The 27,904-nt window shown below is 39.2% G+C and overlaps 2 protein-coding genes across 2 annotated transcripts; both read right to left on the bottom strand.

Annotated features, from left to right (window-relative positions):
* Positions 1 to 5,355: 5,355 nt before the first annotated feature.
* On the bottom strand, positions 5,356 to 14,095 carry LOC133992731 (sterile alpha motif domain-containing protein 9-like). The gene is made up of 4 exons (XM_062431445.1): positions 14,016 to 14,095; positions 11,005 to 11,067; positions 10,853 to 10,911; positions 5,356 to 10,454 (listed from the first exon to the last, which is right to left on the bottom strand). Exons 3-4 carry the CDS (start codon positions 10,874 to 10,876, stop codon positions 5,952 to 5,954), a joined length of 4,527 nt encoding a protein of 1,508 aa, XP_062287429.1. The 5' UTR covers positions 10,877 to 10,911; positions 11,005 to 11,067; positions 14,016 to 14,095; the 3' UTR covers positions 5,356 to 5,951.
* A 5,330-nt stretch (positions 14,096 to 19,425) lies between these two features.
* LOC133992733 (sterile alpha motif domain-containing protein 9-like) lies at positions 19,426 to 23,951 on the bottom strand. The gene is made up of 3 exons (XM_062431447.1): positions 23,615 to 23,951; positions 22,520 to 22,567; positions 19,426 to 22,266 (listed from the first exon to the last, which is right to left on the bottom strand). Exons 2-3 carry the CDS (start codon positions 22,541 to 22,543, stop codon positions 19,534 to 19,536), a joined length of 2,757 nt encoding a protein of 918 aa, XP_062287431.1. The 5' UTR covers positions 22,544 to 22,567; positions 23,615 to 23,951; the 3' UTR covers positions 19,426 to 19,533.
* Between the last annotated feature and the right edge of the window lie 3,953 nt (positions 23,952 to 27,904).

Here is a 27,904-nt window from a genome sequence, read left to right as displayed (position 1 = left end):
ACACACTTTGCATGATAAACAAGTATTTTGTGTTTATATTAAAGAGGCTTATGAACATGTAAGCTGTGTTAAATCCTACTCATAATTGCTCAAAGACACAGAGGCTGTAGCTGTATATATTTATGTAATTTATTATTACATAAATCAGTGTGGCAGTGTAGTATTCCCAAACAAAAAAATACAAAGTTATTAAAGAGTGGAACAAGCTCGGCACAGATTTGAAAACCTGCACATATTTCAAAGTCTTCTGCAGATAAGCAAAAAAATGGTCTCCAAATAACTATTGGATGGATTGTCATGAAAGTTTGTACAGACCTTCATGTCATGAAATAAATGAATTGGTAAAACTTAATAAGTGTTTGATTAATTTTATGGAAAAAAGACATTCACAATCACTATTTTATTGTCCAGGAGAACATGATGAATACAACATGTTTGAATGCTGATTTTTTTTTTTTTTTTTTTTTTTTTTAGGTCAAACTTGTACATTTGCATGTATAAAAATATGTATCAGCTGCACAAAAGTTAAAAAAAAAAAAAAGGTGGATTGTATTTCCTTTTTTGTATAGCGTAGTTCACATTAGGAAAAGTCCAGTTAAAAATTGTGTATATGGTGTTTTTACAGCTCTCAAATGTAAAAAAAAAAGGGTGAAATTTGACCCTCAACAACATATACGGGTTAACTTTTGATCTAGCGCCATCATCAGGTCAAAACTTTAATTAGTCAAGTATTTTGAATCATGTCCAAATGCAAAACTAACTGTGGTGGAAGAAATATTCAGATATGTGGCCTCATCCTGTTTCAAAGCCACAGAGCAGCCTTATGAGTGGATGACAGATCTCGGTAGAGGTCTTGGTCTGACCTTTTCTGCTAAGTCCACTGTTTGAACAAAGTCTCAAAGGAGGGAAAGCTCTCTGGTCCTGAGCCAGTTATACAAGGGGGAAAAATGGCTGACAGGCGGCTTAATGAGGATGACAGTCCTTTTTTAGTGCTTACAGTAAGAATGTCATGAGTGTTATACACACAAAAACACACAATTACTGTGTTTGAATTTCCAGAAAATGTGTAATTTTAGGAGCAATTCAGCTGATTATGTTCAGTTTAGTCCCCTGCAGGGACATAAACCTAAACAAAACACTTTGATTTCACATTCTTTTTAGTCTTAACAAAAAGGCAAAAGAGAAAAAATCCAACCAACAATCATTATAATAAGCGATTTTCAAGGTAAATCAGATTAGACTTGTTTATTAATCCATGCTGCCACCAGGGCATTAAAGCCACAGACTGACAGTCTTGATGGAGACGTCATGTGAGCTGGCAGCGTTACAGGGCCCCTGAGTGCAAAAGCTGTTCCCTGTGTTCAGAGTGAAAAACCTGCTTTGTGCTGAATCAAAAAGCCCTCGCTGGTTTTCCTATTCTCCTCTGGCTGCTGCGTCTCTGTGACAGCGATTCCAGGAGCCACCACGAGCTTCCCAACCCCAAAAACCCCCCACTTCCCTCGCTCTCTCTCTTTCTCTCTCTCTCTTTCTCTCTCTCCCTCTCATTTCTGTCCATTAGCAATCCAGAGGGGGAGGTTTTTTGCTGAAAACAAGCAACAACAAACAAAAGACCAAGGTGGGGCGAGGAGTGCGGAAGGGGGTGCAGAGGGAGAACTTCTGTGTGAAATAATTGCGAGAAACAATTTCAAACAGATGTCGGTTTGGACTTGGCCCTGGGCTCGTGTCCCCGTTAAATATAGTGATTTGATTGGAAAACAAGCAGTGTGAGATGGGCTGGCAGCCAGCCGGACCATTCAGGGGCTCTCTAATGACCCCCAAGGGTCGAGGGGTCGTCGGAGTAAAAGCAGATCAGAGAGGATGTGGGGCCAGCAGCCAGGACAAGGCCCATAAATCTAACCCATTCTCAGAGGAAGCTATCTTTTTTCACTTCTCCATCAGAATTAAAATACAATCACAATCGTCACATTGTGCTCGCTGGCAGTGTGCAAAGGTTATAATTCAGAGCCAGCAGACAGACAGAGAGGGAGGTTGGGTTGGGTGATAGTGGAGTTTTGGGAGGAGGGGTCACCATGGTGTATTTTAGGCTTGATGAGAACTATTGGTAAGAGTTGTGGGAAACTATCGTACAGATCCATTTACTAAAGCTTTGATTACTTAAAAGCAAGCGAAACAGTACAATCTGTGGCATTCTGCTGTCTGTTCTTTTCATGTAAACCAAAGAGTCAGAAATGTTTCCAATCCTCTAAATCCAGATCACAATTACAGAAATATATCATAAGAACGGTGCATTCCACGGAGCGAAAAACATTTGTGAAGGCGAAATCTCCGATGGCATAGCTGACCGTGAGTTTTTCTTCCAATTTTTCGGCTGGCTCAGCTTTTCACAGATGTGTTAATGTAGAGTGGACAGCTGCACTTTATGGCAGGATGGCGCAAGATGATCAGGATCATTTTCATCCCCACTGACCATTGAAGGAACACACGTGCTTTTCAGTCCCTCAAAAATGAAAATTTCATCGGGCTGCCAAAGAAGAAAAAGAAGAAGAAGAGAGAGAGAGTGAGAAGAGAATATTTCATTTCTTTCCCGCAACAAAGGGTTTAGTCAGATTCGGCTGTGAGATTAGCTCAGTGCTACACAGCTCGGGTACGCTCTCTACAGGGGAGGAAGAAATATGTCACACACACACACACACACACACACACACACACACACACACACACACACACACACACACACACACACACACACACACACACACACACACACACAGGCCTCACTTAAAGGAATTTTGGGCCCCATGAAAAGACATCACATTGGGCCCCACCACTACACACAGGTCACGCCAACCATGCACAATTTCTGTAACCACACCTCTACCTGTGAAGGCTTGCAACTCTCTTGTAGTCTAATACTAACTGTACAATATTTACTGACACTGAGCTGTGATAATATATAACACTGTGTAGACATGCATGCAAATAAAGCCTTAGTTAAATGCATTAGTTTAATTGTAAATTAAATATTATATTAATGCCTATTAATGATGATATGCTAATAGAGAAATTAACTAATATTTTTAGATTTCTTAGGGCCTTTGTCAGTCACGGGCAGAATCATCCTGACTTTTCACCCCCGTTTAGTGACTACAAATCCCATATTATCTGTGTCATGTATTTCCAAAAACAGGCAGCCACTTTAGTTTTTAGCAGATATGACTCAAATAAATATATGAATGGTGCATTTTTCAGCTGTGGATTAATACACATTTGGTGCTAGTGAGTATTTTGGGTAGTGAGACAGTGTATGTGGGATCGTCTCAAAATAAAGTACAGTGTTCATAGTAATGAGGGAACATTTAGTGTGACTCCTTTGTGTTTTTGGACAAAAAATGAGCTCACAGAGGAAGAAGCCAAATCAGGCTTTGGGTATTTTATATAAGGATCAATTCTTTGTTGGGTTTGGTTTTATTCATTGTGAGAGCAATTTCACTGCTTCTGGATTCCTTCATTGAACACTACTGTATGTTGCCAATGAAAGACACTATGATGTCAAGTAATTTTACTGTACATTCCTGACAAATTAGATGTTATATTCCCAAATCGTCCCCAAAAAAACCCCCAACAATGATATGTCTAATGAAAATGACACTTCTGAAGAGACACAGAAGCCAGACAGCCCATATGAGGATGCAGCTCAATTTTCTCACTTGGCCCTTTTTGCATTTCAGGTGGTCAACCTTCATTTCTCTTTGTAGTACTGGAGTGGACATGTATTTCTGTTTTCTCATCTCATTCATACAGCTCCCTTACACTACAATATCTATTAGAAAAGACACACTGATCAACAGAATTTACTTTTTGACCCCCATCCAAAAGATGTCTTCTGAAACATATCAGCAACATATCTACATTGTCTTAAAATCGTGTTCTTTTTCTCTTAAAGATGAAAATATTAAAATTGAACAAACGCTGAAGTATCGACTCCAATCTCGGCACACAATCTCTTTCAGATGTTTGTCTCTTGTTGAGCCATCTGCTGCTTTGACACGTGTGACACGTATCCTGAGGTTGGGAACCTGCACTCAGAAAGGCCACAAAGCACGATGCATATTCAGTAACAGGTTCCACACCTCGCTTATCATCATGACCCACCTCTGCAGCACCCCACACGGGAGCTTCTGTGCATGTGCAAGCCTATGGACAGTAGAAATGGTAATATGAAACCTCAGATGACACCACAAGTCAGACCGTCTATCATCCAGGGAGGTGGTGGTTCTTCTGTGTGGTGACCAAGTAACTGTCTGTCATCTATCACAGAGATGCACCATTCATCTCCACCCTCAAGTTCACTGACAACCATTGGTCTGTTGGTATTATGCACCTTTAAATGAGGAAATCCTAAACCTGTGAATCATTTTTATGACATACATTTCAGTCTGTAAGACATCAAACTGTATACTCATATTATGGCCATTTGCTATATATTTAAATATGTTACATTAAAAGCACGTTTTCCCTAACCCTAACTTTAACCCTAACCCTAACCCATCTGATTAGTGTTAAATAGTATCAAATCCAAAGTGGACTCATATTTGTGTTATCATAGGTCTAGGACACTGGGCAAACTAAAAACTGTCTCCTAATATGTAATATGGGCCACCATAGTCTCTGTTGAACACATAACCCATTGTCATTTCTGAGCATGTGGCGCCCCCTTGTGTGTGACACAAGTAGTACATCCTCAGCTGGACAATGTGACTGTAACTAAGTGTTATACTGTACAGTACATACTGAAATAATTTACTCAATTTAATTTGTGTAATGTTCTTTTTGTAGCTGTATTGGTAACAACTTAGTATAATACATAATACATTGATTTTTAGGATACTAATGTGTTGCACTAAATACTAATTTATATTTTTTGTTTATACATACTGGAAACTTCTTGGGCATAATTGAAGCTGATTTATTTACTTTAATCTTTTGCTTTGTTCTTTCATCATTAACTGCTTGTAATTCTCATGCTCTTGCAGTCACCTGTGTACATAAATTCACAAGAATGTTAAACCTTTGAACTTTTAAAAACTTGCTCAAACAAATGTATTCTGGGCTACAACAACTTGTGTGCATGGTGCATTAAATTCATAACAAATTTCCCATGGTAATGTTACAGTAAATCTTTATTAGGGAAAAAAAGGTAAAAATCAATGATGTTGCTTGTTTTTCATGGAATGCTGTTTAAAACAAAATTGCTTAAGTACTGTAACATAATGACAAATAATAACAATGACAAATGTATACTGTATTGCAAACATCATATCAATTTATGAATAAACATTTTTTTTAAATCTCATTTCAATATTCAGTGCTTGAAAATATAAAAAAAAACATTGAATGTACGTAAGACGTTCAACAAAGCAAAGTAGTTGCATCAATAAAATAAACTGCAGGTTCAAAAGTAAAAAACATACATAAAACTTTGCAAATTCTTACATAGGTGTTAAAATACCCTTTTTTAACCAAAAAGTAAATGTGTCAATTAATGAAGACTGTTACATTTCATGGAACAATATGATTAGACTACTTACTCTGACACTTTATTACCATACTGTTATACTGTTAATGCAAAACATGACAAAAGGTTGTAATTGAATACTGGTTCCAATGTAAAAACAATCATATCAGTTTATGAATAAACATGAAAAAAAAATATTTCAGTATTCAGTGTTTGAAAATATAAGAGACATTGAGTATAAGTAAGACATTGTTCAACCAAGCAAAGTAGTTACATCAATAATGTAACATGCAGGTTCAAAGGCGAAAATTAATGAAGATTATTACATTTCATGTAACAACATGATTAGACTGCTTACTGACATTATTATTAGTAGTTGAATTATTATTAGTATTATTATTATTAGGTATTTTCTTATCAAGGCTGCTTTCAAGGTTTAGTTAATGTCAAGCGCAACAGGGCCTCTCATTGAGAAGCCAATGAAGAATGACACTTTGGACCTCTCGGTAGTCCCGCTAAGCTGCGATCGAAACATTGGAGTGACTTCAAGCTTCAGACCTGGTTCACAAGTAGCTGTCAGTATGAACTTCCCCTTCACCTCACCAGTAACTCTGCAAAGGAGCTGCTGCACCTTCTTGTCTTTCCACAGACTGCCATTTTCCCACATAGAGGCAAACTGTCCCTCCTCAACCATGCAGCACCTTTTGATTTCCCTAAGATGTACCAGTCTTTCATAGCCCCACTTCTTTCCAAGAAAGAAATGTACAATGGGCCTCTTACCATTGTACACTTCCTTCATGGTGACATGGTAAGATGTCCTCATCTGTGAGATGTAATTCCCCAAACTTCTCCATACTGGATCGTTCTCCTGTGGCCACAACAGCACAACTGCAATGAACATCGCGGGCAAATTTTCACTTAATGGAATTTGCTCAAGCATGACTTGGTGAAGTAGATCAATTAATCTCTGGTATGGCAGAATGCATTGTGATTCCAGTTTTATACGACTCAACACAACGTTCACATAGATGTAGTTGATCCTCTCCTTCACAGTATGGCCAGATGGACGAATAAAAACATACAGTTTAATAATCTTCTCCAAGATTTCAGCCGAGGTGTCTTTTGAGAGACAATTCAGAATCCCAGAATAGGTATCAGCTTTTTGCCTCTCCAGGAATTGCCTTGCTTCGTGTACTTGCAGCATGTTCCACATGGTTTTATTCTTCAGCAGAGATGCAGAATCTGTCTTGCAGAAAAGACTTGCATATTGTTTGAAACATCTGAAAAGCTCATTTTGGACTACTTGCTCCCGACTGTCTTTCATTCCAGATCTGGAACCCAAGTTCACATGGAACTTCTCAAGGAAGTCGAAGTTCATCTTCATCCTGAATTTGAGGCTGTACAGTAAATCCTCAAAGTGTCTGAGAATGATGTAGTAAGATCTGTGTTTATGTTGCCTTTGATCACATGTCTCTACATCTTGAAGTTTGATATCGCCAGACAGAACCTTACTCAGTATGTCATGGCGGACATTTTCTGAGGAAAATACAGGTGTCTTTTGCAGTATATCAATGACAAGTACTCCTACCTGAATCTCTCCCAGGCACCCTGCTGTGTTAAAAGGGCAGTTGTCTCTCTTGGTTTGTAGTCGCAGACTTGACTCTTTCTTTGCAAGACTCTGTGTTTCTTTGAATGCATCTATTGCTGACTGAGCCACTTTGAGAAACATGCTCAACTTTTCATGAGGCATAGGCTCTTCTTTGCAGTTTGCAATGGCATTCTTCAGTTCATGCTTGATAACTTGTGCTGATGTGTCTGCCATGTATGAGCTGTCTTTAGAAAGATCTCTTGCACTGCGAGCCCAAAGTTTGGCCTCTGTGAAGTTCTTCTTTTTTAGGTAATAGTACCTGGCAACTAACTGAGAGATGACAGCATCTTTGTCAAATCTTTTTGATGCACTCAATAGAATCATCTCTTCTTGTCCTGGTGTTTCACTTGCAATCTCTTGAATTAGTGGTGAGAACTTAGAATCCTCCACTGAATAAATTCTTTTCACCATAATGTGGTGAACATCTTGCAGGAGTTTTTCTTTGCCTTGAGTGCTTTCATAAAGCTTGTCTGTTGTAAGCAGAAGGTCAGTAATTTCAGCTTTACTTACATTGTGTGTTGTTGTAAGTTCCTGCAAACACTGCCTTGCAATACTTGAATGGATCATCTTCACAGCTTTGTGTACAACCTTACTCTCAACTGAACTGCTGGAAATTAAAGTGGAAAATTTCCCAAATCCTTCTTCGACTTTGGTGGTTCCACAAACTGGTTTGGGTTGTAGACCAAGGAATTCCTCACACAGAGAGACTGATAGAGAGGACCTTTTGCAGTAGACATTCAACAGAACTAAAACAGCCAGGAGTTGGGCATGTTTCTGATTCATGTTGAAGCTCTTCAGTGTATTGTGGACCACACCCTGAATATACTCTGGTTTGAAGTTTTTCTTCATGATCATGAAACCATAGAACGTGTCAGCATTCTTGTGTGTTTTCTCTATTTCTACAAGTTTTTGCTCAAACTGTTTCTGCTCCCCTTCAGAGAGATCATTTCCAATGAACACAGTGTCAGTTGATTCAGTTACTTCTGAGGACTCTGCCCTCATACAGTTGAGGAGAATTACCTGAACAGACTTGCACTGAATGTCTTTCTTCACACATTCTTTTTCAATGAGTAGGTGCAAGTCATTGACTTTGTCCATGTCTTCAAAGTCATCTATCATCAGTAAAACTGGGACCCGTAGTAATTGCTCGCCATGGTCATGCGTTAAAAGTTTTACCACATGGTCAGCAACTTCAACAAAGTCTGCATTGCTGTCTTTAAGGATGGCACAACGGAATCTGTCCCGGAGAGCCCATAATGTATGCATGGCCAAAGTTGTCCCACCACATCCAGGAACATGCATGAGGTTGAACAACACACAGGCTTTTCTCAGGGAGCACAAATCTGGTATCACTGTATTCATTGTGAAGTCAAACTTATCTCGTTTAATGAACGGTGTGGATCCAGGCTGCTCTGAGAAATAGAAATTCCACCAAGAAACTTTTGCTCCTTTGTAGAAGTTCTCCTCAATGGGAATTTTGTCCTCATTTCCTCCTTCACATTGGTTCATGCACAAGATCTCTAAGGTATTCAGGCTACGCTCCACTTTTTTCTCAAGAAGCACTTTGCTTCTTCCATCACCAGGTAGGAAACGCTGGGATTTACGGTTTTCTGACCAAAGACTGAGGATAGAGCCATTGACTTCTGCAAAGTTCAGCTCATATATGCATCTATCAGAGATGTCATTTCCACAACGAGCCTTAATTAAGTCTTTCCAGGATGTAAATGCTTTTTCATTGTCACATATACAAAGGATTTGCTCTGTGCCTCTGAGCTCCTGCCAGAATGTGCTGAAAGTCTCAACAAGAGGATCCATCTGCTCACTTACGGTTGAGAAGAGTAAGAAAATGACAAGGAATCTCTTGTTTGGAAGCACATCTTTCCGACACAAAAATGAAATCACATCTCGGATGGAGGCTCCCTTGTCCATCAACCACTGGTCTATATCTGAGGGTACCTCATCCTTGATACCACCGTTGCAGAACACCCAGCTGGTGTTTCGAGTTAATTTCAACTTGTCTGCAATGTCCTCAATGCCTTCTGTGATTTTATACTGTGATGGTAAATGGACACTCACTGTACTCTTCTGTTCAAAGTACCTCTGCAATCCACATTCAGCTGATTCTGGATCAAAGTCCAAAACAGCTGTTGGGTCGAGTTCTACAAGAAATCCCAGTGATTCCAACTGGATTGAATGTGACTTGTTAGTCACTATTACATAACGCTCAAAGTGTGACTTGTCTAACGAGAGGGATCCACCAGTTATCATCTGACTTAACCTGGAGCCTTGATTGCTGTTTTTGATCACACTGAGGTGCTTCTCTTCGGCTTGTTTTCGGAGTTGTGATCGTTTTGCCACACTATCGACAAACCGGTTGTACTCCTCCATGGGTTTGGCAGATGTGGTTGGTGCGAGGAGATTCCTGCTGCTACCACCATCTCGGATAAAGAATTGCTTTGAGGGTTTTGTTTCAGTTTTGTCTTCTTTACCTTTTTCTTTTTTCTTGGCTTTTTTTGTGTCCATGTTGAAAGTGTGATAGATGTTTTCTCCACAGATCACAGACTCAGGAACTATGTCCACTTCTATCACACATTTGTCAGAGGATGTCATATTCTTATTGAGGACACCGACAAATCGAGGAGGTTTGATGCACATCTGAGCAGCCTGTTTGTGTTTAAACTCAAAATAGCCATCAATGGCAGATTTGAGCTCATTTGCATAAGCCTCTTTGTCCTCAACAACTACTCCTAGCACTTGACCATGCGTGAATTGTGGCTTGTCCCCTACACCAAAATGTATGGTACCATTGGTGCGGCTATTCATGCAGGCAGCTGCGAAGCGAATAACTTCATCAGTGAACTTGCTCATTTTTGTTTCATCTGTTGTATTGGTGAAACCTTTGTACTCATGGCAGGGTTCGACAAAGTCTGAGGCACCTGATTCTGTAATATCAAGAATGCTGCTCTCCATGTATCTATAGGTATCATGATACCTATAAAATGGATAGGGTTTGCACGGTCTCCCAGGTTGGTTCCTAAAACTTGCTGGTTCCTCTTTCTTTAACTTCACTAGCTCATCTCTGGCATGAATGATAAGTTTTGCTGGTCCAAAAGTCACACCCATTGCAATTAAGTCGCCTGCATCTAAAAGCAAAAGACTAGGTCCATTAATGTCCTGCTGAAACAGTATTTGTGCAACGGCATCATCCACACTCTTCAACTCGAGAGCCCATTGTCTCACTTGGTTTTTACTCCAATCCTTGATGTCAGGAGACAGGTCCTCCTCCTGACCCTAAAAAAAAAAGTGCTGTTATTTATCCACATTTTCAAATCAAATTACTGCACTTAGGTATGTTGATGCACAACTACTTGACGTGGTTTGGTACATAGAAAGTAAACCATTACAAACAGTGGCGGCTGGTGAAAAATATTCTAAGTGGGGCTGTGCTTTATGAACTTTATGCACAGCTCCACTACTTCCTGAACTCAATACAGCTCCTTTATTTCCTGTCATACATTATTGGACAAACTGATTAATCCAGGTGTGTCTAACCTCACTAGTGACAACAACAATGGTCAGACACATCTGGATCAATCAGTGTGTCCAATAATGTAAGATAGGAAAATAAAGGAGCTGTATTAAGTTCAGGAAGTAGTGGACATTTATGGATTATTTCAACTGTTATTTACCTTCTTTTCGCCTTCATCTGCCATAACAGCGTTGGTTCCTTCTTCACAATCGTAGATCACTAATGATACAAGCATAAGATAGGGGCAATTAACAATAGACGACTAGACACTATACTGATTGTAACACAGAATGAAACAGATTTCAGCTTTACCTTAATTTTTCCTGATCATCCATCACAAAATCCTGGCTCACCGTTCACAAAAGTAGTTGAAGACTGAAAATAAGAAAGAAAGTAGATATAAGTATTCAGGTGTGGGCCTTACCTAGTATTTGGTTCGTTACACATCTTATGTTCTTCAGGCTCAGTGCTTCATAATACTCCATTTGAGACAAAGTCCTGGATAGTAGATTAAAGTGCCAAGTCTCATCTTAAATTTGAGTAAATTAAAGATATTCAATATAGAAAGAACTGTGTAGGTGATACAATGTTTTTAACAAGCAAATTTAGAAGTTCCAACTTAATTGGACAGATACACATGAAGTCAATGAAAATCATCATATTAAATATTTTGCGGTAGGATAAATGGTGTGAAACACATAAAGCCCAACCGATATGGGATTTTTGAAACCGATACTGATTTTAGAGCGGAAAAATTCACCAATAACCATTATGGTAGCCAATATAATACATATTTGAACTGGAATGAAAGTAGACCTTTTCTATGTGGATTTTTCACCGATTTTGCACTGATATGAGTATGCAAAGGTAGTCAGAAGGCTGCTTTATTAAACAAGCAACTAATAAAGTACATTTAACATTATACATTGTTAAATAAATAACATAATAATAATAAGAAATAAATCAAAATAAAACAGCAAAATAAACAAAGGTGCTGTGCAGTATCAGTCATTATTTCAATCGACTGAACTCCAATCAGAGACGCTTTTTTCTTGCTTATCCAAATATATCATCTTTATCAATATTTCACCATTCATGTATAACATTAGTAGCTAGTCACAAACAGTAACTCTGCTGCCAAGTGAAGAAAATTAAGAGTGGCAGCGGTGTTGCATTGTATTCTGCAAACAACATTGTCTGTGATATCTGTGATAATAATCACAGATAGTAAAAGATAGGAATGTTGTTTGTTTACTTTCCAGCTTTGCGTCTCATCAGCTCGTTCACAATTTAGGATGAAATCAACACTGAACAGACCTCAGTCCTCCGTCTGCTGAGCTACAGAAAGCTGCTCTGATGCTAACCTGTCCGTCTGCTACATTACTACTATACTGATAAACTGTAGCTGCTAACATAGCAAACACATGAGAAGCATCAAAGAGAAGCAAATGACTTCATGTTATAACAGTTATATTGAAGAGGAAAAATGATGTGGTCATAGTTTATTAACTTCTCAGTATGTACTTAGCAAATTCTTTAACAACTTACTGTGGAGACACTGCTCGACTCCAAGTCCTCCAACCATCAGCTCTGACACTGGCCTACTAACAGTACTGTAAACAATAGTCAGAGCGCACTCTGCTGGACAAACTATATAATGACACCATGTCTGAATCACCTCAAGCATCGTTTTATGCATTATATGTTATGTAAAAAAGTTTTTATATCGGCAGTGTGATGATAGGAGCAATTAGCTCTTCCATCCACCAGTTGGCAGCCTAGTCCTGAGTTCTACTTGTGTGGTACAGTTACATTGCATAGACACACATGAGTAAGTAGCGTAGAAGAAGAATGTATACGACCTGTTGTTAAAACACATTAAATGGCTGAGCATGCCAACAGAGAGTTTTCTCAAGTGTTTTATTAAAAACATTACAGGCAGTAGTCGCAGTTTTGACACACTGTGGTTATTGCGAAAGCCTTAAATGAGAGAATATGTTTTAGAGGACGTGACTTTCTTCAGTTTGAGCTCAAAGGAATACTGGAATACACTATTCATTCTTTCCTGTAGTCTGTGCTCTTTAAAATTGTACATTTTATGATTTTTTAGATTCTCCTTCTGCACACATTTGCATGCCTGCACAATTCAAATTGAGGTAGTGTTTTCTTTTTTATTTTAATTTCCTTTTTCTTTTCTTTTAAATATTAATGAAAGTGAGCTCTTTTTAAATTGTCTACTGTCACAATTACTCATGCATATTGATGTGTAATTACTGCATAATGGCCACTATAGAAACAAACCCGTACGCTGTGGCAAACATTTTGAAGTGTGACTCCAAACTAACACCAACAATGCCTTCACTGTGCCAGTCTCTGACCCTGAGTGGCATGCAGGCTTATTGGCAGGTAGAGCTTCCTGGAACACCTGAACCTAACCATCAATATTATTACAACTGTGCTCTGCTTATGACAGTCCAAAGGAGTTGCATATTGTCTCATACTGTGAAGACGAGAGTATATGAGTGATGGATAGATGCATTTTATGTATTCTTAACTATTTCTATTTATTTATTTTTGATATACGAGTCCGGTCTTGAACGCACCTGAATTTCGTTGTATGTTCTGTACAATGACAATAAAGAAATCGTTATCTTTAATACGATAGTATATAATAATCAACATTTGTTAACGCTTGATGAAGCAGATGTACTTTACATGTATGCTGTTGCACACTCACGCACCTTGATGTTGTGTATACCAGTTCTCTTGGATTTATATCAGGTGACAGTTTCAGGAACCATCACTGTAAGTTATGAGGAAGTGAAGTGGACATCATTTACCATATGAAGGGAACAACACTGTCTCCTTTTTAATATATAAATCCATAGTAAATAAGCTACCATTTTATTTACCATTATTTTTAAGACTTAAAGGTTGGTATGAGATAGCCAGACTGATAATAGGCTGCTGCTCTTCCTGATGACGGCTGAGAGGGGAGGAATTGGGGAAGAGGAAGAAGCTGTAACTGTGAAATATCTGCGCAATGGAAAATGTCAACACGGTAGTCGGTCTGCAGCAAAGACTGTCTGAAAATAACACTGTCATTGGAGTTATGTCAGAATGATGATCAACTATGAAGCAATTCAATGCCATAGTGGATTTTAAATCACAACCAAAAACGCCCGTAAAAATAAAGTACATGAGATGCAGTTACACATCAGCCGATCTGGACTGCACCATGAAAAGACATTGCATTGGTCTTAATTGTACATTTTTCAGACTCGGGCTCTAATAAAAACTACAGACATGTCGCATACACTTACTGTAATGTTGCTGCTTCCTCGTCGTTTGAGGTCTTCAAACAGGTTTGATGTGACAGACTCTTCCAGAAAAAATCGATGAAATGTTTTACTTGCTTGTTTGCAGAGAGGAGAGACGATCAGTGCCAAATGAGGTCAAACAGTCCTTTATATCCCCAGCTGGGCGGTTGTTTCAGGTGAAATGAAACTCAAGGAAGACAGTGTGTGAGTGTGTGAGCAACCTGATTGCGTGTGGGTTTCCTTTTACCGTAATTCCTGTGAAATCGAGACAAAATCAGTTTCCTTCGTTTGGTGCATTACAAAATTGAGCCATACTCGGACATAGAGCTTTAGCATTCACAGTTATCCTAAGCAATAGAGTTAGGACCACAAATGAATGAAGTGATGCTTGCAAATACGTTTTTTTCTATTGTTTGTTTGTTTATGCTCAGTCCAGCTGATTAAGAGCTGTTTAATCTGCAAATTGGCTGATGCAAAGAGGGGGGGCTTATCATGAAACCAAAACATATAAATTATACATTTCTCTCATTTTTCCCACCAATGACAGAACAGATATGGTTGCTGTAGCAGACAATAAAAACCCAATAAAGTTAACTGTCCCAACCTAGGGGTCGGGCCCCTCTAAACGGTCAGCAGATAAATCTGAGGGGTCGTGAGAAAAAGAAATAAGAAATAAAAACAAAATTCTGCTACACAGAATGTATTTTGATTATCATTACTATCAGCATTATTACTATTGTTTATTATTGATACTCTGTTATTCATGTCTTTGTGTATATAACTTCCTCCAACTGCTCCTCTACACACACAGGAATCCATCTGAGTTTTTTTCAACTATTAAATCTCAATGTCTGTTTGTTTTGTCTTGTTGCATGATTCATGTATTCCTCTCATGTTGTTCATTGTATTAAGTTCTGACTTGTCTTGTTTCACTTGTTTTGAGTCATCAAGTACAAGGCTCAACATTGTTCTTAGGTAAATTACTTTATTACTTTCCACCACTGCATTTATGGTCATACTACATAATTGTGATAAAATGTATTTGGTGAGTAGACTTTGGTTGACAAGACTTGTGTGTGTGTGTGTGTGTGTGTGTGTGTGTGTGTGTGTGTGTGTGTGTGTGTGTGTGTGTGTGTGTGTGTGTGTGTGTGTGTGTGTGTGTGTGTGTGTGTGTGTGTGTGTGTGTGTGTGTGTGTGTGTGTGTGTGTGTGTGTGTGTGTGTGTGTGTGTGTGTGTGTGTGTGTGTGTGTGTGTGTGTGTGTGTATTTGAGACAGAAAAGGGTAAGGCATGTTAATTTAGTGACACCTACAAGCTGTTAAAGCCTATAATAATATTCCAAGACAATAGTCATAGCCTACTGGATGTGATCAAAAATGATGATTAGAGAAATTAGACAAACAGTAAATCAAACTTGTTGATGAATGAAACAACAGAATTAACAACCTATTTTGTTACAAATTGTTACAAAGGTAGACTCTCATCTACCTTTTAAGTACATACACACCAGCCATGATGACATCCTGAATGCAATCCATTCAAAGATTGTTATGCTATTTTTCATTTCTGTTGTTTGTTTTTTACAAATGTGTACTAACACCACCAGGAGCTCAAGCAAAGGGAAAACATGGATTTAAAGGTACGTTCAGAGAGCAAGAGGCCACACCTCTCCGAATGCATGTAGCTTCCCTTGAATTTGAATTTGAATTTAAATTTGATTATGCTGGGGTCTGGTGTCTTTTAAGCTTATGTAAATATGACTACAAGATTGTGGACTTCTTTGCATTTACAGTATTCACATACAGTTGGGTAATTATTTAGATAACCTCCTGCAACACACAGTGTAATTAAATACATGTCTATACAAGGGAACAAGATGTTAGGTTATGAAATAAGGGGCTAACAATCTGTGAACTTGAAAATAATTTACATTGGCATTTTAATGGGAACCTATTCTAATATTACAAGGAACACAACCTACTGAGCAGCAGTTTGGCATTTGGGGGGAAATTATAATAGAATTTAATGCTGCAGGTATTTAATATCTGATATCTATTCTCATATATAGAAGGATACTGAAGGATACTGTATGACCAATACTGAGCAACAAAGCTGAAAGTCTATATGACAGTTATACTGTGACACATAATCATCTGGGTTGGATGTTTTCAGTTCAGTATCAGCTGTAGAAACCTCCTCATAAACTAAACTTTTCTATCTTCTGTTCTTAAATGTGTAAAGTTCTCTATACCTCATTACCCCAACTCCCCCCAATCCTCCAGCTTTGCCACTCATTAATTATAATTAAGGTGGAATTTGTAGCAGTAACAAGACTCAAGGCAATTCTTTCTTTGCCCTCTTGTCTACATTAACGCTGAATTTCAGGAGTTAAATTCTTTATTTATATTTTGATAATATTACATCAGCTTTCCCAGTTTGCAATCTACTGTATAGGCACAGAAAAAGGAAGGACTTTGAAGGAAACTAAACAAGATTTGGGGGACGACTGACAGGCATTGTCTCAGCGACTACTTGAAACTTTCGCTTGTCAGGATACCTTGTAGTAAAGGACCAATATATAATATATTTTCTGATATGTTATCAGAGCATAACGCTTCTTTGACTATGCTACAGCCAGCATGTTCTCCTTTGGGATTTCCATCCTGGTTCAGAATGTTTGTTTTTGTTTTGGTCTGTGTGATTCGGCCAAATGTCCGTTCAACCTGAAAGTGGTGCTGGCACGTTATTTTAACACATTACATGGCACCACCACCACATAATGCAGTGATGTAATTCAAGTATTACAGTAAATGTACATAAGTAATATGAGTGATGTAGTTAAAGTATTACAGTAAAAGTACATAAGTATTATGAGTGATGTAGTATGCAGTATTACAGTAAAAGTACATAAGTATTATGAGTGATGTAGTATGCAGTATTACAGTAAAAGTACTGCAGTATTATGAGTGATGTAGTATGCAGTATTACAGTAAAAGTAGTGGTTTGGTCCCTCTGACTGATATATTATTATATATGACGTCATTAGATTATTAATAGTGAAGCATCAGTGTTAGAGCAGCATGTTACTGTTGTAGCTGCTGGAGGTGGAGCTAGTTTTTTAGTTATCATTATTAATATTATTATTGTTATTATCATTATTATTATTACTATCATTATACAGTAAAATAATTATGCTGTATGTTGCAAGCTGTGATCTAAAGCATTATCAACAGTCATCATCATCATCCAAGGCTACCTCAGAGTCATTCACAGGTCATCTTAGACAAGTTTCAGATAAAATCATAATGTCAAGATCTGTTTGTGTCATCAAGATTTTCAGCTGATTCAATTTGTCATGCTGAGTAATATTTAAATGAATAACAATGAAAATCTTGTTCAGAAAATCTAAAGGATAAAGGTACTCTGATTTGTTTGATTTATAAATGATTGTGTTCCAACTAGATTACACGTTGTACATTTTTGATGTATTAACTAAGTTTCACCACTAGATGGCGCGTATGGTTTATGATTGCTGTCTGACAGGAGAAACCTTAGGCAGCATCCATACATGTGTTGTGCTGACATGAACAGAAACGTGTTGCTAACAATGTTTCTCTATGTCTCTGTGTATTTGCAGGTAAGCAAACAGTATATGAGTCATGAATGTACTTGTTCAATTCAATTTTATTCATATTCATATTCATGTAATTTAATATAAAGAGACCCAACATTCCCAGCATGAGCAAGCACTTAGCAACAGTGGCAAGGAGAAACTCCCATTTCAAGGGAAGAAACCTCAGGCAGAACCGGGCTGTAGGTGGGCGGCGATCTGCCTCGACCGGTTGGGTTTGAGAAAGTGAAAAGAGAGGCGAGAGCCACAGACTGCAGTCAGGAGCCATGGACACGATGCCCCCCCACGATGTCCTAAGGGTACCTGTGACAAGAAAACTCAGACCGGGGGGGGGGGGGGAGAGCGAGAGACAAAGAAGGAGAGCAATGGAAATGGATGTTGTATTTTCAGAAAATATGACCAAGAGGAAGGAGATAGATGATAAATAGGATGGGACCGAAGAAAGAGTCTTGAGGAAAACCAGAGGGGAGTGACTGTGGAATTAATTTTTGGAGTGTAGGATGTTGTAGGAGGCTAGTTTAAGTATGCCTAATCCGAAATTCGATATTTTTGGGTGGTCGCACATGGTCGACGCAGAATGGCGGAATAGCGCCCCCTACAAAGTCCAAAAATGCCCATAGGGAATTTTGCTAACGTGTCCCTGTGGGGGCGTGGCTACCATCAATTCCTCGCCATGAAAATACGTTTGGCTTTTTGATGGCTTTATTGAACACGTATCATCATGAAAATTGATACACAGGTCCAGGGTGGAGACCTCTTCCATCTGATAGGGGTGTGGCTTATGTCGCCCCCTAGTGGAAACAGGAAGTGCCATTTTTTGCATCAACATTGACCGATTTCCACGAAACTTCACATGTGTGATGAGGGATTGACCCTGAACACACCTGCTTGCATCCCATTACTGCCCCCTGGTGGATGAACCATCAACTGCTCATAACTCCCTCATGCTTTGTCCCATTTCCACGAAACTTCACATGTGTGATGAGGGACTGACCCTGAACACACCTGCACGCATCCCATTACTGCCCCCTGGTGGATGAACCATCAAATGCTCATGACTCCCTCATGCTTTGTCCAATCCACTCCAAACTTCACATGAGTGATGAGGGGCCGCCCCTGAACGCACCAGACCACATGTGCTGACTACCCCCTGGTGGATGAAACATTAACTGCTCATAACTCCCTCATGCTTTGTCGAATCCACTCCAAACTTCACATGAGTGATGAGGGGCCGCCCCTGAACGCACCACACCACATGTGCTGACTACCCCCTGGTGGATGAACCATTAACTGCTCATAACTCCCTCATGCTTTGTCCAATCCACTCCAAACTTCACATGAGTGATGAGGGGCCGCCCCTGAACGCACCAGACCACATGTGCTGACTACCCCCTGGTGGATGAACCATTAACTGCTCATAACTCCCTCATGCTTTGTCGAATCCACTCCAAACTTCACATGAGTGATGAGGGGCCGCCCCTGAACGCACCACACCACATTTGGTGACTGACCCCTGGTGGATGAACCATTAACTGCTCATAACTCCTTCATGCTTTGTCCAATTCACTCCAAACTTCACATGACTGATGAGTGGCCGCCCTGAACACACCAGACCACACCAGACCATATGTGTAACTACCTGTGACTGCCCCCTACTGGATGAACGAAACATTGCATTTTTGGCCTCCTTCCAGGTTTTTTCTCACTTTCTGCTTCACGCCACAGCCCCGCCATGCCTCAGGCCCCGCGGGTGGCATGGGTGAGCGAGGGCCCGCCATCGGCGCTTGCGGCTTTAATAATAATTATTATTATTGTTGTTGAAATCGTTACGGTGATGGTATTTAGATTGTAACTGAGCAATGCTGTTATTTTTCTCAAATCTTTTTTAATCATTAACTCAATCTCTTGAGAATGGAAGGACGGTCGATGGAATGAGACTGAGATTTGGCCATCATTGAATGTCTCTCAATCAAAATGCTAAGAACGTCTTGCATGAGTATGTCTTTGCCTTCAGTATCCTCATAAAGCTCATCTGTGGTCAAGAGTAGGTTGATTATTTCAGCTATTGTCATTTTGGGAGTTATTTCCTGAAGACAGTACCATGCAAAACTTGGATGGATAATTTCCACGGCCTTGTGTACCTTTCCCTTAACTGCTCTGCTGGCAACTAAAGTGGAAAATGTATCAAATCTTTCTTCAACACTGTCAGTTCCACAAACTAATGTAGGTTGCAGACCAAGAAAATTGTGACACACAGAGCTGGAGAGAGAGGTGCCATTACCATATACATTCAATAAAGCTAAAACAGCCAGGAGTTGTGCGTGTTTCTGATTCTTGTTGAAGCTCTTCAGGGTATTGTGGACCACATGCTGAATATAGTCTGGCTTAAGGTTCTTCTTCATGATCATGAAACCATAGAACGTGTCAGCATTCTTGTGTGTTTTCTCTATTTCTACAAGTTGTTGAACAAACTGTTTCTGCTCTAATTCGTAGAGATCATTTCTAATGAACACAGTGTCCGTTGATTCAGTCACTTCAGAGGACTCTGCCCTCACACAATTAAGGAGAATTACATGGGCAGACTTGCACTGAATGACCTTCTTCTTGCATTCTTTTTCAATTAATTGCTGCAAGAATTTCACTTTTTTCATATCATCAAAGTCATCTATCATCAGCAAAACTGGGACCCGTGGTAAATGCTCTTCATGGTCATGCGTTAAAAGTTTTACCACTTGGTCAGCAACTTCAGCAAAGTCTGCTTTACTGTTTTTAAGAATGGCACAACGGAATCTGTCCCGGAGAGCCCATAAAATATGCATGGCCAAAGTTGTCCCACCACATCCAGGAACATGCATGAGGTTGAACAACACACAGGGTTTTCTCAAGGAGCACAAATCTGGTATCACAGTCTTCTTTATGAAGTCAAACTTATCTCGTTTAATGAACGGTGTTGATCCAGGCTGCTCTGAGAAATAGAAATTCCACCAAGACACTTTTCCTCCTTTGTAGAAGTTCTCCTCAATGGGAATGTTGTCCTCATTACCTCCTTCACATTGGTTCGTACACAAAATCTCTAAGCTATTCAGGCTACACTCCACTTTCTTTTTAAGAAGCACTTTGCTTCCTCCACCACAGGTTAGGAAACGACTTGATCTACGTTTTTTTGACAAAAGGCTGAGGATAGTGCCGTTGACTTCAGTTAAGCTGAGCTCATATATGCATCTATCAGAGATGTCGTTTCCACAACGAGCCTTAATTAAGTCTTTCCAGGATGTAAATGCGTTTTCATTGTCACAGATACAAAGGATTTGCTCTGTGCCTTTGAGCTCATGAAAGAATGTGCTGAAAGTCTCAACAAGAGGATCCATCTGCTCACTAACAGTAGATAAAATTAAGAAAATGACAAGGAATCTCTTGTTTGGAAACACATCTTTCCGGCACAAGAATGAAATCACTTCTTGGATGGAGGCTCCCTTGTCCTTCGACCACTGGTCTATATCTGAGGGTACCTCATCCTTGATACCACCGTTGCAGAACATCCATCTGGTTTTTTTAGTTAGTTTAAACATGTCTGCAATGTCCTCAATGCCTTCTGGGATTTTATACTCTGATGGTAAATGGACACTCACTGTACTCTGCTGTTCAAAGTAACTCTGCAATCCACATTCAGCTGATTCTGGATCAAAGTCCAAAACAGCTGTTGGGTCGAGTTCTACAAGAAATCCCAGTGATTCCAACTGGATTGAGTGTGACTTGTTAGTCACTATTATATAACGCTCAAAGTGTGACTTGTCTAACGAGAGGGATCCACCAGTTATCATCTGACTTAATCTAGAGCCCTGATTGCTGTTTTTGATCACATTGAGGGGCTTCTCTTCGGCTTGTTTCCGGAGTTGTGATTGTTTTGCCACACTGGGAATAAACCGGTTGTACTGCTCCATGTGTTTGTCAGATGTGGTTGGTACGAGGAGATTCCTGCTGCTACCACCATCTCGGATAAAGAATTGCTTTGAGGGTTTTGTTTCAGTTTTGTCTGCGTCTTTACCTTTTTCTTTTTTCTTGGCTTTTTTTGTGTCCATGTTGAAAGTGTGATAGATGTTTTCTTCACAGATCACATAATCAGGAACTATGTCCACTTCTATCACACATTTGTCAGAGGATGTCATATTCTTATTGAGGACACCAACAAATCGAGGAGGTTTGATGCACTTTTGAGCAGCCTGTTTGTGTTTAAACTCAAAAGACCTGTCAATGGCAAATTTGAGCTCATTTAGATAAGCCTCTTTGTCCTCAACAACTACTCCTAGCACTTGACCATGGATGAAATTTGGCTTGTCCCCAATACCAAAATGTATGGTACCATTGGTGCGGCTATTCATGCAGGCGGCTGCGAAGCGAATAACTTCATCAGTGAACTTGCTCATTTTTGTTTCATCTGTTGTATTGATGAAAGCTTTGTATTCATGGCAGGGTTCGATATAGTTTAAGGCACCTGATTCTGGAATATTAAGAATGCTGCCCTCCGTGTATCTATTGGTATGATTATACTTATGAAATGGATAGGGCTCGCTAGCTTGGTGCTTACTCTGATCCTTGATGCCAAGAGACAGGTCCTCCTCCTGACTCTGAAAGAAGAAAAGTCATATTTTTTCTGATGACTAAGTCAAATTACGGAAAACTTTTTTGTTGATAATCTTTAATGTATTGAAGTGTGTGTTGAAATGGTTTAGTATGTAGGAAGTGAACACATTTAGAAAGTTGAGCTATTTTGATAACTAATGTGTTTTGATTTGATTTAAAATATTTTTAATTGCATAATGTATAGAAGCAGCTTCTCTCAAAATGCAGATTATTTCATTTTATGTTATTGTCATTTACCTTTTTCCCATCTTGATCTGCCATAACAGCGTTGGTTTCTTTGTTATACTAGTGATACAAGCATAAGATGAGAGCAGTTTGTTATCAGTCATTGTACATATTATAACATTTTTAGTTATTTAAAATTTCTTTTTGCATATTGTAATCCTGGAGATTGTATATTGCCACTATATTGGCAACAATAGAAACAAATCAAGCTTAGCAAGAATTCAGTCATGAAGACATAACATAACAGGCATAATCGTGCTAACTCCTTCCAGTTTTGCTCTCTGTCCCGCATGCTCGCTTATTCCCTGTTTATCAATGCTCAAGGGGCGTAGTTTGAGTTTCAGTTGTCACCTGACACTCATGTTACCCAATAGCGCAATGCCACCTTTTCATCATCATCTAGTTGTGGTCTTTTTAAAATATGTCTAGTTGTATGTGCGCCCAACCACTTCCCCAGCCTCTGCTGCATCAACAGTCCCATCTTTTCATTGGCCATCATTCACATCCAACTTAATCAGCATCACCACCGCCAGTGTCTGGACTTCATGGGGGGATCTATCTATCTCACTCAGCTGTTCTGGGATGATGTCCTCATGGAGTGCCAAAGGCTTTGTCTATCTCATTTTACTTATAATAAAAATCATTATTTCTGATTTACTTGTCTGTCCTGAGTGAAATAGCCACATCAGCAAATTGCCATAGACTTATGCTGTGTCAAACATTTTGACAAAAACCTTGTTCTTTTGACTAGCTGTGCCAGTCTTTGAGCCTTAGTGGCATACTGGCTTACTAGTAGGTAGACCTTCCTGGAACACCTGGCTCAAACAAATTCATCCCTATTATTAGTTACACCTGTGCTCTGTCTGTGGCAATCCAAGGTTTCAGTATTCAGTGTTTCCCCTAGATTATTTGTGCAGGCTTGGTGATAAAGAGACCCTAAAGAGCATTTGTGAAACTGCAAGGAGATGATGATTTTGTAAGTTGCATTTATTTCATATGGAGGATGTGTAAAATGGCCCCTGCATTCTTAATGTGCCTGGGCCTGGTGAGGGTTCTTGTACCTCCGTCCAATGATGTACAAATTAGGGAAATTTGTCACAAACTCACCTTTTTGGTGCGGCGTGGTGGTTCAGTGGTTGGTATTGTCGCCTCACAGCAAAAGGGTTCTAGGTTTGAATTCACCGGCTGGCTAGGGGTGTTTCTGTGTGGGGAGAGAGAGAGAGCGAGCGAACGAGAGAGAGGGAAAGGGCTAAGGGGAGAAGGAGAAATGAAGAAAAATGAAAATCAACATTGAAAATAGTAGTTCCAGGGCAGGAAACGGCAATTCCAACATTCCCACCTCCACCTGGGAGATGAGAAGGCAGAGAACTCTGGGGAAGATGTTAGTGTAAGTTAGTGAATGCATTCATAGCACATGAATGTAAATGGATAGAGGGAGGGAGGGAGGGAGGAGGTGAGAGGAGCTCAGTGCATCATGGGAGTCCCCCAGCGATCTAAGCCTATAGCAGCATAAGCCTGGCCGGCCCTACATATAAGCTTTATCAATAAGGAAAGTTTTAAGCCTGCTTGCTCACAAAGAGGCTGTAGAGGACAATGCTAAGTAAAGAAGAAGAGGAGGAAAGTAATGCTGCAGAAAGCAATGCAGCATCAGCAACTACTACCTCAGCAACTGGTTCTCTGACTCAGTTTCCTGCTTGTAGCTTCCTGTTGTACTTAACCGCTATTTGCAGCAGAGCACAGTTGTTTATCTCACTGCACAATGCATCATTAAACACATATGTAGAGTGTAAAAATATATATATATATAAAAAGGAGAGATTCAATAAGAATACAAAAGAAAAGAAATGCATATTATAAAATATACAAGCTATTGCACCAATGCCGTCTTAGCCTCAACGTGTATCTATAACAACTTTTCAGAGGCCTGACTAGGGCTTCCATTATGTGGTTCTCTGACTTGTCCAGGCGACACATAAAACTAAATATCAGCTGTCTTAAGAGTGCCTCACAGGTTGGCACTCTAGAGGACACAAACAATTGGCTGGCACTATGTCACCTAGGAACACATAGTAGCAGCCTCATTGCATCATTGTATGCAACCTTGAGCCTCTGCATACTCTTTTTTTTTATAGTTAGACCACAATTGGACAGTATAAAATGGAGTGATATAGCTTCTGAACAGGGAACACTTCACAGAGTCAGAGCACATAGAAAACTTCCTTATAAGCATGTTAGCTTGAGAATAGATTTTACAGCGCTGTCGATGGATGTCTTTGTCATCCGTCCAGTCATCGGATATGACATGACCTAGATATTTCATTTCTTCACAAACAGCAAGAGGACTGTCAGACAAATAAAAGGTTGGGAAAGTAGATTTCTTGTCCCCAATGCTTCTAACTATCATAATGTGGGTTTTCTTAGAGTTATACTTTATATCATAATCAAGGCCATATTGAGAACACACCTTCAACATCTGCTGCAGCCCAGCACTATATGGACAGAGCAGGACCAGGGCGTCTGCATACATAAGATGATTAACTATAGTGTTGCCCACAAGACAACCAGTTTTTAGCCTATTTAACTGATTTGATAATTCATCCATATAGACATTGAATAAAATGGGAGATAAAATTCCTCCTTTTCGCACTCCGATACTAACACAGAATGGACCAGAAACAACATTGTCCCATTTGACCTGAAACGTCTGATGGGCATACCAAAACACTAAAATTCTCACTAAAAATGTAGGGGTACCTCTATCTAACAATTTTACAAACAATTTCTCGTGATTAATTCTATCAAATGCCTTGGACGCATCAATAAAACAAAGAAATACAGATGAGTTCAGGCTTGTGTACTTGAATACAATCTTTTTAAGAGCATAGATTCCATGTTTTCTTTTAAAACTAAACTGATTGTCAGTAGTAAAGACATACATTTCTAGCTTTGTTAACAGTATTCTCTCCAGTACTTTAGACAAAATACTGGCTAATGCAATAGGCCGATAATTGTCAATACTATTGAGATTACCAGCCTTGTTTTTAAGCACAGGCACTAATAATACAGACATAATAGTGTTGGGCAGAACACCATGAACCAGACATCCAGTAAAGCACATAGAAAGCAAAGGGCAGAGTTTATAGCTGGCATATTTAAGTCCATACCACAGGCTTTGTTGTTATCCAACATGTTGATGGCATCAAAGACATCTGCTGCCCTAACTATCATATCTGCAGAGAGACCAGTATGTTCATGATTGATTACCGATGATGATATGAGTTATTAATGTTATTAATCTTTCCAGAAGTCTGTAAGGTTGTTATTCTGTAGCTTTCTGGCAAGTGAGTCTCTTTGAAATGCAGAAATGACGTCATCAGTTGCTATCATAAAATGGCCGAGTGATACGAGGGGATTTTCGTTTGGACCGGCGGAAAGTTTGTTTCAAAACTCTGTGTGTGTAAAAAGCAAATCCACAAGCGTAGAACTGAGATCCACAAATGTTTTTTCGATTCACAAATAAAAACTGAGTTCACAAATGCCTGTTTGAAAGTTGTAAATGTTAGGAAGATATTCACAAATGCTTTTCATTTATTTGTAAATTCATTTAATGTATTCACAGATATTTTTTGTATTTGTGGAATTTGTTTGTGTATTTGCAGATCCGTTTTATATTTGCAAAATATTTTTGTGAGTATACAAATCATTTTTGGAAGGTGTTTATATTTACAGATTACACATTTACACACAGATTGTCGATCTGCACACACACAACATTATGAAACAAATCTAACTCCATAGAGTCTGCTCTCATCATGTTTTCATTTTTCTTAATAAAAAGAAGTGCATACTTAAATTTAACATTTGTGCGTTTTTCATCTCTAGCAATACCCCCTGTTTAGGCCTACCTGCCTCTGCCCAGAGTCTAAAGGCCTCTCTTGCCTCACTGTACTGTTCAACCACGAACTCATTCCACCCAGGTCTGATGTTGGGTACCTTACATTTACTTTTACAGATGTTATCTCACTCAAAACTTTATGATCCCCCAAATTCTGGTCCTGTCAAGACTAACAAGGCTTTCTGCTCATTGTTTATCTGTCTGATTACATATTATTATTATTTATTTTATTTGAATTTTTATTCTTTCTTTATTTCCTTTTTCTCTTCTTTCTTTTAAAGAATGTTATTTTACATGTTGTTGTTTTTAACATCAACCTGCACCCAGGGACTAAAGATGGAAATTAGCCACTGGCTATAATCTTGTGTATTTACATGTTAATGTTTTAAATCTACAAATCTACAAATCTACTTTTCATGAAATTTGAGAGCCCTAATCCAAATTACACCCAAAAAACCTGCAAGTTGATTCACATCTAGAACTAGAACTGAGCTGGACTCCACTAAAAACACAGAATTCTGTTTTTGATTGTAAATATTTCCGACTCACCGTTGCTGGTGTTCGCATGTACAGTTCACACCTTCAAATGGACTCCTCTGAAAATGTTAGTGAGAGAGGTGCAAACTGAAGCAGAAGACTTTTTACTTCCTGAGGTTATTCATATTTCTCCATTTATGGTGAAGACAACAGCTCTGGCAGTGTTCAACCACTATTAAAACATCTCAATGCAGCAAGCCTATAGGCCCTATTAACCAACACGCCCGCCCCCTCACTGCATACCCAGCACCTTACCTCCTCCTTTTCGTCCTTTTTTTTTTTTTTTTTTTTTTTTTTTTTAAATTCTGATGGGTTTCCACTGAGAAAGAGTCTGAATTTAGTGAACAATACCCAAAGCAGGTCAATCTGATGAACTTTTACTTTCTGAGATTTAGATCTAGTTCAGGTTGGTTTTATTATTTTAAAACTGCAGGATTTGTTCTTATGAGACACAGTTTGACAGTTTAATCAAACATTTTCATTAAACAGATCAATCAAAGTTTTTCTGGTTGGTTCCTGTGCTCACTGTGCATGTGTGTGTGTGAGTTTATACTGCAGTAGCAAGGTTGCTGTGCTGCCTGGTGATCACGGGCATCGAAGTGGGGGGAAAAATTGGAATGATGTACCAGGGCCCCAAGCACGGGGGCCCTTGGCTTTTGTTTAAATATATCAGTTATAAAAAACGACGTCATAAATATTAAAATAAAATCAAAGTTGCTATGAAAGTTCAATAAAAAGGTTGCTTTAATCAAATTAAGACTGTCTGAGACTATCTGCACCCAAGGACGCTGCAACGGGGCAGGCAACCCAAGCAATTGCCTAGGGCCCCGAGCTGAAGGGGGCCCCGAGGGACGGCTGACGTCAATGACAAAATAATGGAACTGCTTTAGACGCTGCAACGACAACGCATCGGAAATGTCCCGCACAGGGCCCTTTCCGAGTTGTCACTGGCTAGTTGCTAGTAG

This window comes from Scomber scombrus, chromosome 13, assembly GCF_963691925.1.
Source record: "Scomber scombrus chromosome 13, fScoSco1.1, whole genome shotgun sequence".
NCBI lineage: Eukaryota > Metazoa > Chordata > Actinopteri > Scombriformes > Scombridae > Scomber > Scomber scombrus.
This window is presented reverse-complemented; position numbering and strand designations above follow the sequence as displayed.

Coding starts and splice junctions, on each gene's coding strand:
- LOC133992731 (XM_062431445.1), bottom strand. CDS start 10,876: ATGGCAGATGAAGGCGAAAAGAAG. Junction 10,455..10,852: donor CAGATGAAGGCGAAAAGAAG/GTAAATAACAGT, acceptor TTTTTTTTTTAG/GGTCAGGAGGAGGACCTGTC.
- LOC133992733 (XM_062431447.1), bottom strand. CDS start 22,543: ATGGCAGATCAAGATGGGAAAAAG. Junction 22,267..22,519: donor CAGATCAAGATGGGAAAAAG/GTAAATGACAAT, acceptor TTCTTCTTTCAG/AGTCAGGAGGAGGACCTGTC.